Source organism: Ascaphus truei, chromosome 4 (assembly GCF_040206685.1).
Source record: "Ascaphus truei isolate aAscTru1 chromosome 4, aAscTru1.hap1, whole genome shotgun sequence".
NCBI classification, from domain to species: Eukaryota; Metazoa; Chordata; class Amphibia; order Anura; family Ascaphidae; genus Ascaphus; species Ascaphus truei.
The window spans coordinates 383,308,189-383,321,793 of NC_134486.1; the positions used below are offsets into that span (position 1 = coordinate 383,308,189).

The 13,605-nt window shown below is 39.8% G+C and overlaps 1 protein-coding gene across 2 annotated transcripts in view; it reads right to left on the reverse strand.

Moving 5' to 3' along the window:
* The window catches only part of ATAD2B (ATPase family AAA domain containing 2B), a 133,636-nt gene that overhangs the window by 29,201 nt on the left and 90,830 nt on the right, over positions 1-13,605 (reverse strand). The window contains exons 20-24 of one of the 2 annotated variants that reach the window (XM_075598454.1): positions 13,153-13,288; positions 9,722-9,903; positions 6,010-6,169; positions 5,197-5,319; positions 436-564 (exon numbers count right to left, since the gene is read on the reverse strand). In XM_075598454.1, the coding sequence (XP_075454569.1) occupies positions 436-564; positions 5,197-5,319; positions 6,010-6,169; positions 9,722-9,903; positions 13,153-13,288 (730 nt within the window). Of the gene's footprint in view, positions 1-435; positions 565-5,196; positions 5,320-6,009; positions 6,170-9,706; positions 9,904-13,152; positions 13,289-13,605 lie in introns of both variants that reach the window. The other variant, XM_075598453.1, reaches the window with a different exon arrangement.

Genomic DNA, 13,605 nt, shown 5'->3' on the forward strand with positions numbered 1-13,605 from the left:
ACATCACACTTCTAGAACTATTTAACCAGTGTCTCTAAAACCCGCCTCCTGTCTAAGTTCTTTCAAGACGTCAGTCGTTTCATACTTTAAACATGTTTGTAACTGTAATGTTAACCGTTTGTTCCAGTATATACTTGAAAACGAGAGGCAACGCAATGTATTTTTTTTCCTGGTAAAATATTTTATACAAATAAAATGGGCTAGTGGAAAAATGGAGTAGATCGTGTAAGCCCCAGAGCAAGTCAGAGTTGAAAATGGACGGGAGTTGCTTACCTTGACAGCCGCTCGGAAAGGACCCAAGTGCAACACTTCATAAATACCTTCACAAAAAGACATTTACATCGGAACAAAAAAAGTGCTTACAAGTGTAAGATGGATTTCCCGGCCGTTGCTTTTCCTGCTAGAGCATGCACGTTATAATTGGAAGGTACTCACATGCACATTTGCCCGCCGAGTGGTTTCCAACATCTATCGCAGTTCCATGTTTGTTGTGAAATGCTTCTTCAGCTCCAGTTTCTGTCTTGCCTGCCAAAGAATGTATTTGCTCCGCAGTCACAGAGAAGCCTGCACGTACGAGATAAGAGTACTTTTAAAATTAATCCTAGTTGACTCAAAATATAAAATATATATATATCAAATGGAAATATTACTGTATGTTCATTTGCATGTCTTAAACAGATAAGTGCAAAACAGAAAGTGAATCCCTGCGCTTCTCCCATAGGGATCGCAATCAATGGGAAATATATATATATATATATATATATATATATATGTATGGTGTAAATACCTATAAGAAAAAAGGAGACTTTTGGTATACATCCTTTGATCAAATAATGCCAAGCCTGCTAACCACGTCAAGGTAAGTCTCTTTAGCAGGTCCCTACGCTAAATGCATACTAGTGTTATGTGAAATAAGCCCAGAAGGGGTTAAAATATCAAAGCATATGCTTGTATAACCTAGTGCAATTTAGTGCATTTGCATGTCTTAGACAGGTCTGCAACCCTGTCTTTCACCATTATCGCCCAGCACGCAGCACTTCCACAGCAGCAAGGGATTCTGGGAAATGACATGCAAATGAGCACATGTCACTACGAACTAACCCTCTATCATATACCCAATGGCATGATTCACTGCTAAGCATATATGAGAATCATTTGATCTCCTATCTATGATAGATAGTTCACTGAAGTGCTGCTTACTTTAACAGTCACCTATGAATGGGGTTTTTTAACAGTTTTGAATGATGTATATATGTGTGTTTTTAATAAGTATTTAGACTAATAAAACTTTATTATTTTCTTGGGACTTCTTGGTACAAGGGTTATTAATTCCCTATACATTTGTTAAACATAGGTAATTTTCCCTATTGGAATATTGTCGTCCAGAATAAATTATCCAGCATTGAGTGCCGGGTGCTATGGGGATACTTTTTTGATCCCTCTTGGATAAACACTGTTCTACATTGATATCTTTATCTCTTTCGAGCACCTGCTTACTTTAATCAGAATTTAGATTGTATTATTGGACGAGCGGTCTCATTCCCTTTATAGTTGTGAATTTGATGAATTACAAGATATGTAATATGAATTTTATAATGTGTTTTAATTGTTACTTTTATTTATTTCACTATCTATTTCACAAGCTGCAATGGAATATATATATATATATATATATATATATATATATATATATATATATATATAACAAACAAAGAATAGACTGCGCTCCTCAGGTGTAAAATCAGACTAATTACCAAATGATTGTATGAAATGGATATAGCAAAGGTGAATGGCAAAAGTGAATGCAACAGTATTATGGATGATTGACTCACACTAATAAAAATACATGCAATATGTTATAATAAAATGCTGAGTGCCAATGTTTAAAAAGCTGCTGTAAACACAAATATATGCCAGTGAACAATACAAATATAATAAAATGGCATGTGTTGGTAGTTATGACTACTGCACTAATGAATCCCTCCTGAATGATACTAAATGAATGATGAATGGAAAAATACAGAAAAAATAACACTAAGTGTGTCAAAGATAAAAATAAAAATAAAAAATGTGAAAAATGTAAAAATATATCAACCAAACCAAGGGTCCATGCTAGGATCTGGCTGCTCTCATCAAGGACCAACGAACTCCCAGAAATCTGTGAACAACAAGAAAAGAAAGCGCCCGATCCTAGTGCAGCATGAAAAAATACAATTTAATAAAAATGAATATGAATAAAACCAACAAATGCGAACTCACAAACACAGGATAAATAAATGCATATAATGAGTATACTCATTCGCCAACCGCCCACGTTGTGCCTTGGATGGCGCGCCCTCTCTCTGTCTGGGTTTTCTCAGCTCTGCTGAACCGACATCCAGCAGGGGATACAGGAAAAAGCTCACCACAATGTGACCCGGAAGTCCTCCACAATGTTAGTGTATCTGGATATGAGGTCTGTAGTCCGTGACCCCGCGATGCAGGGGCTGATCAGAGAAGTCTCTCTGCACTCCCAAAGGCAGTCCGTAATGAGGTGGGCAGTGAGGATAGAGTCAAAATATATATCACAGTGTGACAGCAGCTAAAAAACGCTCTTCTCTACGCGTTTCTTCACATAAAGTGATTTCATCAGGAGATATCTCTGATCAGCCCCTGCATCGCGGGGTCACGGACTACAGACCTCATATCCAGATACACTAACATTGTGGAGGACTTCCGGGTCACATTGTGGTGAGCTTTTTCCTGTATCCCCTGCTGGATGTCGGTTCAGCAGAGCTGAGAAAACCCAGACAGAGAGAGGGCGCGCCATCCAAGGCACAACGTGGGCGGTTGGCGAATGAGTATACTCATCATATGCATTTATTTATCCTGTGTTTGTGAGTTCGCATTTGTTGGTTTTATTCATATTCATTTTTATTAAATTGTATTTTTTCATGCTGCACTAGGATCGGGCGCTTTCTTTTCTTGTTGTTCATATATATATATATATATATATATATATATATATATATATATATATATATATATATATATACACACAGTGTTCGACAAACCTATACATTTGCTCGCCCTGGGCGAGTGGATTTAACATCGTGGCGAGCTCCTATTGGCCCAAGCATAATATATATATATATATATATATATATATATATATATATATATATATATATATAAATAGTATATTCCATCTCTTGTAAAGATTAGATATGATTATCCTTAGGTGATTATTACCATTGAGAATGGATTTGTATTCTCCTAAGGGTTTTGTGAACACTAAGTTGATCTTTGTGGTCGTATTGCCAGCTGCGATAGGCAGACATTATTTATCTGCCATCTCTTGCATGAGTGTTTTGTATTCACTATTTTAATATTACTAACTTTAGTTATATTAATTTATTCATTTTTCACTTTCCTTCCCTTCCCTCTACTCCACTTTCCCTGTTCATCCCAATTCCCTTTCCCTCCCCTTTTCCCGGCCCGTTTTATCCCACAGTTCTATTTCATTTACATTTTTGTTGGTTTCTGTTATTAGTGTTACGTGTATTCATTGTGTTAGCATTCTGCTATATATGGTAACTGATTGGAAGGTTTGGCCATTTAAGTTGATTGTGTGTTTAGGATTGGTTGCTATATTAACCTGCGGAGGTATATAAGCAGCACTAAGACACCACATGACCATGCCCTGAAGAAGTGTCATTTGACACGAAACGCGTAGGTGGTGACGTCATACACAGCGACGTTACGTCCGTGACGACGGACCTACAAGCTGTTATCCTGATGCACCGCGAGGAAGCCGTTAGGAGGTACCTTTGAGCTGCCAGGTCTGTTTGATACCATCTTAGCAGCCTTGTGCTCGTTGTTCCATCTTTTCAAGGACCTCTGAATCGAGTCTATAGGTGCTAGCACCATATCCTTGGCGGGTGTATTAGGGTATTTTTTAGATATACGTGTTATCTATGTGGTGTCATTTAACCATTTATGTGATACATTTTATGTGATTTTTTATGTGTCTTTCATATGCGATAAAGATTTGAGTACTAATTCCGGCTTTTTGGTTTCCTTTCCATGCGCTCCTATTTTTGTGTTAATATTGTCCTGAGTTTGCCCCGCTGATCATGGGAGATTTAGAGCTGCAGGGAAGATCCGGAAGCTGAGGGAGAGAATTAGGAGGGACTGCGCGCTCAAATTCCCCTTCCCTAAGACATGCAAATGAACATACAGTAATATTTCCATTTTCTATATGCTTTACTGTGGAGGGTTTTTGTCACTTTTTTACCATAACCTTAATAAGTGTGGTGTGTGTGTGTATGTATATATATATATATATATATCTATCTATATATCTATATATATATATATATATACAGTGGTCGACAAATATATACAGTTTGTCGAACAGTGTGTGTGTGTGTGTGTGTGTGTGTGTGTGTGTGTGTGTGTGTGTGTGTGTGTGTGTGTGTGTGTATATATATATATATATATATATATATATATAATTTTTAACTTCATGGCACAGTTTTGTAGTCTTTTGCATGCTGCAGGAGTTAGGTTGCTGTAAAAAAATTTTTTCAATTAACGTACCCAAATTCCTGCATTGTTCACACCATAAGCACGCAGGATATAGCAAATGATTGAAGACATTCATTATTAATCAGATGTATACAGACAACCACCCAACACAATTAACCACTTCTCTTCCATACGTATGATGAATACAATCCATAGATTTTTTTGGGGGCAGGGGGTGGGGGGGAGGTGGAGATAAGCATTAAAACAATATAAGGAAGATTCCACTTGTTCCCCAAAAGCAGTCATGGGGGAAACTCCAGATGAGTGAAGTTAAGGTGGTCTGAATTAAAAGAAATGACATGAATTACATCAGTTACGAGTGTATAAGGCAGAGGTTGCCAACTCCAGTCCTCAAAAGCTACTAGCAGATCAGGTTTTCAGGATATCCCTGCTTCAGCACAGGTGCCTCAATCAGTGGCTCAGTCAACGACTGCCACCTGTGCTGAAGCAAGGATATTCTTCAAACCTGACCTGTTGCTAGCTCTTGAGGATTGGAATAGTTAGGAGTAAACGGCGACAGAAATTCAGTTCAGCGCAATAAAATGATGACTACTACTGTTTATTCCATGGACACAAAACTGCACTGGGCACCTATCGGCACAACTTTAGTATAAGAACGTTACACACCTCTCTTGGTTCTTGTTTCCTTAATCTCTTCACACAGTTTGTTAAACTCGGGGTCCAGTTCGGCAGCAATAATGGCATGTGCAGTATCCTTCAGAGTGCAGGCGCGGTGTCTAATTATTTTATCTACAAAACACACTGGAGTGAGCAATTTTACTTCTTTAACAAAGGAACATAACAATAAAATGACATGGTGGGGGGGAAGGGGAAAGATTTTTTTGTTTTTTATTCATAGATTTTGGCCATTCCCCTAGGTGAATGGATTTGAGGGGAAAGTCCCCCTGGAGCTGAAAAGAACAGCTCCCAAGTACCAATCCTGTAAAAAACCTGAAAGTAATAATTTGGCAGGATTGCGATTTTAGGGCTTGCTGTAGGTGTCATTAACTCGCAAACACTGATTGCTGTGTGAGCAAAAGGAATCATTGATACATATTTATGATGTAACAGTTCTATTCTACTTTGTCAAAAAACAGGGAACAGCAAATGGCTGGGTACAAAATAATACATTGATAGATCACAAAAGGGCCTTAGGTTCAATTACTAGGCTGTTCAAAGAATCAATAAAAAAAAAAAAGGGGTATTATATGTATTAAAAAGGTAAAAAATAAAAAGTTAAACAATTTTTTTTATTTGCTGGCAAACATGGCATCCGCCTTGCGTCTCTCTTTTCCCCTTCACTGGTATTGTGTAGTAATTACGAGCTGCTTTTCAACGGGTCTCCTCTGGCAGAAAAAAAGGTTTTATAAATCAATACAGCCTGGAGAGAAGACAAATAATAATGGTAAGAGCACTTTCTTGCTGCGGGGGCATGATTACCTCCCGGTTCTTTGTCGGGATTGTATTCCAGAGCGTTGCGGCAGATAAGGTCAACGTCCAGTAGGAAATCCTTGGCTGTCATGTAACGGTGTTTGTCAATTTTGGTCATTATGGTAGAAAGGTCCATGGGCTCGCGGATAACTTCAAGGTAATCTGAAATCTGCCAAAGGGGAAAAAAAAACAGGACACTGTTTTAAAAAGGAAATTTGCAGAAGGCATTCGGCTTCAAGAACAAGATGACTAATGAAGACGTTTAACCCCTGAAGCACCAGATGAGCTATGACCATGCCTTGTAAGATCCATTAGCAGTGTGGAAATCACACACATTTGGTCTTCACATAAAATCAAATGCAATAAAAAAATCCCCAGTGTTAACATGTGACCATAGAATGCTTAGTTCACTGTGTCAGCAGTGTTTTTACCTTGTACAATACCGTGTTATTGGTAAAAACTGCACAGAAATAAAGTAATAAAAGGATCTATTGTTTTCAAGCGCACATATTGGTCCAGGGCTCTTCAACTAGTTCTCCAAAGTTGCCAGATTAGAAAATATAGGGGCCACAAGCTTATTGTAATGTAATTTTGCATACATTTCAATATCATAATTACTATATTTTAAAATGTTGCTAATATTGATAACATCTGTACTATATACATTTACTTTACCGTAACAGTCAGATTAGTGTGAAAAACTGGACTTTGCTCCTGCTCATTTCAGACTAGTAGCTTAGGCAGCAGTGTCCAGGAGTCACATGAAGGACCCTCACAGGCTGCATTTGGCCTGCAGGCCACCAGTAGAAGAACCCTGCTGTGTACAGTGTTTACTGCATGTGAAAATGTAGTGTGCTATTTACACGCCTGCCCCAGGATAGTTATACATGTGATGAACTTGTATCAAAGGCAAACCTTTTTTTTTTTTTTTTTTTTTTTATTGAACATCCTATATAGTTTTCATTTATAATAAAGCTTAACAATGCCTTGAGACCACGTGTTGGCAATTCTGTGGCTCCATCCCATTGCTATCCTGTGCAACATGCTATCAAATGTTAGTTTTAGAAATAGACATAACAAAAACAAACAGTACTGGGGATCTCACCTGACTCCAAGTCATAGAGAAGCACTAAGCCCAAGCTGGTTTTGAATTTCCAGCAATTCACAAAAAAAAAAAAAAAAAAAAAGAGAGTGTGCGCGTATATATGAACATGACAGAATGCACACACAATCATTGTTAACTAAATGCATTTACCCCAACATTACTTCTCTACCGAGGGCTCATACTATTTTCTTCCATATCTTGACAAATTTACAGCTACTGGATTGGAGAAGTTTGGGGGGGGGGGTGGAGAAGAACTACAAGCATCGTACTGTAGTGCCGACGATTATTCTAAAACAAAACTGGGGCAATCTCCAAAAAGACCCAGGTACATGATGCAACATTTCACACATTTCTGCAGACAGACTAATGGCCCAGCGGATTAACAGCAGGGTCCATGGCAGTCCCATTCAAACCGAAGGGGACTGCAGGAACCCCTGCTGTGTTAATCCGATGGGCCATTAGCCTCTGTAGAAATGTCACTGAAATGTACCCAGCATGTACATGGCTAGTTTAAGAATACTCGTTGGCTCGTCTGTATGTAATGGACTACAGATTGCATTTACAGGCCCTCTTGCAGGGCAGAGATTAAAGGTACTGGCCACTGAAGTTAGTCACCAATTGGACACTCACTACTGCCATGTACCTCTGGTTGAAAAACACATTGCAAGCTTTTTTCATCGCAAGCTTTTTTCATCGTGGCTTGGCGTTTCACGATACAGTATCTTGCTGTAGTACTCAATATAAAAAAAATATATATTTGTTACAACACGTGTCATCACAGATCAGTACAGATGCAGCGTGGACTTGCCTTCCACACAGTCAAATTGCCGGGTGGAAACAGACCTTTACAATCTCCCTCGGCAGGGGAAGCAGCCGACTGATTAACATGCAGCCGCCTTTCTTTCCCACAGCTCTGGGCTACATCTTGGGAACAGCACTCGTATGGCTCAAATTGATCTTCATTTTGGCGTATGAAGGTGCGCAGGCGATCATTTCTCTGGTATATCTAATCACCTATTCTCATGGTTTCTATCACTTGGGAGTCTGTCTTGGAGTCAGGTGGTAACCATATAAAGCACTGACATGCACAGAAGCGGAGATTCTGGCCTGTAACTTCAATTTGTCTATAGATTTTGTTTAGGAAATTGCAATGTCTTCAGGACGGCTTTGCATGTGCAAACCATTTAAGTTTAGGAAAAGGCCCAAAAAAAGCCAATTGCAAAATGTGCACTTCTCTTTGTACAGGTCTTTGTATTGGCAAGCTTCTGCTGCTATAGTGAATCCAACCAAAAGATACCGTTTACCCAAAATGAAAACACAAGGATGTTAATACGCAAGTTATTACATTTAAGACCAAGAAAGCTATTACTGTCAGGATTTCCCATTTTCAATGCGGTTGGCAGATTTATTTTGGTTGAAGGAATATCAGAGTGTTTGCTCAGTGATGATGGGAAAGACAGGGTTGCGGGCCTATCCGAGAGATGCAAATGCACCACAAATGGTATTTTTATTTATTGTACAATGTTTTTTCAAAAGAAACTGCAAGGCAGCAGCAATTCCGATGTGTAAAAATACAAAGGCGAATTGCCGTGGCAGGTCTGAAGTTACAATATGAAGCAAGCAACCTGATTATTCACGGCAGCCATCAGTCTCCTGCATATCAGATAACAGGCAGCACTGACCTCTACACTCCACGTAAAGAACGATACTGTGGAATGTGCAGGGACCATCCAATAAGGTTATATTATAGGATGTGGACTTTGGTTAAAAGCAATACGTATGGTCAACATTATTACTCATTACATCCCAAATAAAAGTACTACTTCTTTAGGGGGGCTACGTAAAAATAGGTTTTCTATTTGGAAAGAGTAAAGCTAAAGCTTCTCCTTGGTTATTGATTTGTTATAGGTAATCTGCTCCCTTTCAGGATTACTACAAGTGCAGAAGCATCACAGGCAAAGTGCTACAACGCAGACTGATGACCGAGGAAGTCTGCATGGGAGAAAGCGTTACAAAATAAACAGCAACGGCTACAAAGGATTATTTACAACTTTACTGCACCAAAGGGATTTGATGAGAACCTGAATACTATCAAGTTAGGATCCATTTACACATTCTAAATGTTCTTGGTGGCTGAATTCTGATGGTTGGCTGTGGTTGGAGTACTGATACTTATGAAAAAAAACAATAGTTTTGTACATGAAAGGGAAAAAAAAGAAAATTCTTCTCTTTCCTCACAATTCAAACCATGTCAAAACACATTCCAGGACAGGAATGTGTTCTCCTGCAACAAAGCCCCGCTTTCTTTATAACCAGTGGAACTACAGAAATAAGGATCCCTTTGTGAAACTCCCTCTGTGTTATAAAGGTTGTGTTTTCATTCTGGTAAAAACAGGAGCCCGGTCAGGGCTCAAAGTTGATATAAAAAGAATGCTATGTATTTCTCTTTAGTGAGACTTTTTTTTCGGGGTCACCCCAACACTCTAGGCTGGCTTATGTTTAGCTTGCGTTAATGTGAGTGTGACCACGGTCAATTTTATATAGATTTGTTTAAAGTTTAATACAATCCGCTTCATTGTTTGTGCATTACTGAAACAAGACCTCTTCAATATCCACCGGTTTGCTGAAGATGTTAAACCGCTTGTCAGTGGCCAGCCGCTTGGTGACATCTCGGAGGAACAATCGCAGCTCCCTCAGCGTATTCTCCTCATGATCCTCCATCCGCTGATTTTCCACTTCTGAGAGTTGTCGCGTTGGGAGCGATTCAGCAGGAGGAAGAACTTCCAAAGCCTGCAGTGCTAAAGGGAAGTGAAAACGTCAGATGAACAAAATAATTTTCAAGTGCTCTCTAAACTGAATTTTGAAAAAAAAAATGTGTGACTTGTACCACATATGGCAAGGTTTCCATAGGTGTCCCTGATGTGTGCAAAGTATTTGACAATGCACACAATATCAGGGCAGATGGACAGTAATGACATATGCAGCATAGAGCAAGAGTACCATGTGTGTGGGACACAAAAGGAGCATCATGAAATTTTTACAATAAAACAACCAAGCACACTAAAGCATCACTATGGGGTTTTACTGTGAAATATATGTTGTATGAATTAGAAAGTGGGAAATGGTTTCCCGTATTCAGTAATGTCTTCCTTTGTTTTCATCACAACACAGTTTCTCATAAGATAAAGAAGCATTTAGTATTTGAATATTGAATGCATTATGTCTGATTTTGGTGTTTTTGCAAGTGAACCAGAATAGACAAGCAATCGGCTGAAAATAAATTAACTAAATACAGAGAACCAGTCAAGCTTTAATTCAAAGGAGAAAGGCATCTTCTCTAAAAGTCCACAAAAACACTTTTGGATGGCTCCTGAGTGCTAATTACTCAAACACCATCTCTCCACATGGAACTTCGTTACCCTTTGGGATATTGGATGAAACCCGCCAAGCATTTACAAGTACTGTATTATTTTATCGCTGTAACTCTCACCAAAACGACAGTATTCCCATAACCCGATTACTGTACAGTGTTATTATCCCAGCGTCGTACATTTACATCCCTATTTTTTATATATCAATCTAAAGTGTTGCCTTCATAGTGAACAGTAATAAAAAAACATTGTGTTAAAACGATGCTGTGCCAATTTTGCTCATCTTTGCTACTTCATTCTTTAGAACTCAAGACTTTCCGTCAAGCACATAAACCTGTACAAAATAATTATTTTAATTAAACTGCATGACAATCCTAGGCTAGGTTACGGTCTTTTGAGTGGTTGCACACAGGGTCGGCCTGAGGTTTTGCGGGGACCGAGGCGGCATGCTGGCAGCGGAGTTCCCCTTGTAAAATAAAAGGAGGACATACCTGGAAGAGCAGCCTCCTCCGGCAGCGTCATGACGTCACATAATAATACTCTAGCTCTAGACTGCAAATTGCTTTGGCAACGTGACGCCAGGACGCAGCGGGGGGCGGCCCGCTGCGGAGCAATTAACACACTGCCTATCCGGATGCCCCGCGCTCCCTCCTCCTGTCGGCGCCGGGATCCAACTTCCGACCCGAGGGGGGAGCTGGAGGGAGAGCCCCAAACTTCCTTCTCCAGCTAAGAAGATTTTTCATGTGTATGTTGTAAATACCTTGTTGTGCAGCCATTGCTATGGGGATTGTTGGGGAGATAGTTATCCACTTTAATGATTAATCTACCACAGGTGAGGTTTAAATACGTTCCCTGTTTCTATTGGTGGCATACACTCACCACTCCCTATATCTATTTGGCTGCCATACACTATCAGCACTCTTTGAAAAAGTCCATAGCCTGGACGAAACATGTTAGAGTGGTTGCCTGATGTTTGCTGCTAGCGATCAATAAAGTTTTTTTAGACATCCATGCGTTGGCTGCTGAAGTTGCTGTGAACCACGGACCATCTTACCCCCTTCTCCAGCTACCCCCTATGGTTGAGTGAAAGTTGGATCCTGGTGCCGACAGAAGGAAGCGGAGAGGGAGAGAGAGGGAGAGAGAGGGAGAGAGAGGGAGAGAGAGGGGGAGAGAGGGGGAGAGAGGGGGAGAGAGAGAGAGAGGGGGAGGGGAGAGAGAGAGAGAGAGAGAGAGAGAGAGAGAGAGAGAGAGAGAGAGAGAGAGAGAGAGAGAGAGAGAGAGGGAGAGAGAGAGAGAGGGAGACAGGGAGAGATGGAGACAGAGAGAGGAGGGTGCGCGAGGCCCCCGAAGGCACGGGGCGCAAGGCGGCCATCTTCTCTCTTTGCCATAAGGCCGTTCCTGTACTGGTGAACAAAATAGTACATCTATAATGCTGAAAGATGAAATCCCACCTTTCCTGCGGATGTGTCATTATAACTACACACAATTTAGAGAGACAAAGCGCAACGAAATTAAGATCAGAAAAAAATATTGAATTGTGTCCGTTAAAAATAGAAATGGCTGCATAACTACACAGGGGTGGATTGTATTAAAGGGCAGTGCTAGGAATGAAACGGTATAGCAATAAAACAAACGCCATGAAAATCTGTAGCCAGTTAATTGTATGTATCCGATCAAGAGGTATCTATTGGGCCATGCTCTTAACATTTCTCTGAATTTTATATTGGCTTAACCACAGCAGCTGTTTACTGGGTTAGAGGAGAGATTGAAGCTGTCAGTGAAATTAAACCGCCCATGCACAGAACCAGTTTACACGATCATTTACTTATAGCATGCAAACATATTCCACAGACCAATACAATGGGGTGTGTGATGACAATAACAAATTGAATATATAAACACTGGTACAGTAGGTAACTCGGGCACCGCTACAAGGATAAAGCAGTGATGTCACAGAACTTTAGAACTTACAGTAGGTTTCCAGGATTTTTTTGGTTAAGGAATCCTATAATTATATTGTGATATCCTGTGGAACCTTAACCCTCTCTAATATAATGCATCTGAGCTCCGATGCGCTAAGGAACCCCAACCCTCACTAATAGTGTGTCTAAGATCAGATGCACTGTAAGAACCCTAACCTTCTCTAATAGCGTGTCTGAGATCAGATGCATTGTAAAGTCTTCTGTATTTTGTACAATTTTTAAATTACCTGAAAATTGCAGATAACCCTTTAGGGATGTATTGGGAACCCAAGGGGTCCTAAGAACCCCTGATGAAAAATACTGCAGTAGGGGGGGGGGGGACCAAGTGACATACTGAATATCACAACACCCAGACAACACGAGTCAGGAACCTAGGTTGGGTCTCCCAATTCAAGATGGCAAGAATGTTTACCCTTTTTCACTGCCAGGGGGCCCAGCAATCTTCCCTCCACTACTCTTCCACAAGGTGGAAATATGGCTTCTATTCTGTCTGTCTACATTCACCAGATTAAACATACAGTATAACTGACTTTTTTTTAGGACAGTACACCCGATTGTTTAATTAGGAGACACAAGAAAAAAACAAGACAGTTGAATCAAGTAATCTTACGCACAACAGGTTAGAGACAGAAACACTACAATATCTAACATTTTCCTAACCTTAGTGTTACTTGATTTGAGGCACTTTTCTTACCAGCTTTTTTCCTTCTAGAAGGTGGCATTGCTGCCTGATTAAGTATCAGGTCCTGGAAAAATTGCAAACGGTCTTCTTGGTTAGGTCTTTGCGTAATAAAAACCTCCTCATACTGTAGTCTGAAAATACATTTCACCTGCAACAAAAACAGAGTTTGGGAGGAGTTACAGCAATATTACTTATTGGGTGAAAGACGTCTGGGTGATGCACATTTTACATTATGATTAACTCCTCCACGTTTACAGGCCCAGAAATAAACTGCAAAACAATACAGTAAGAGTGACTTTATAAGTGATCCAAATAAACTGTATATGCTTAGTAACGGCTTTCATAGGAAAGGTCTTACATTATAATCCAGGTTCTTGGGACTTGCTACAGTCTCAAATAATGTGCGACAAACCAGGTCTGTGATGTGATTAACCACTAAGTATTTTAAGGAAAATATGCTGTTAC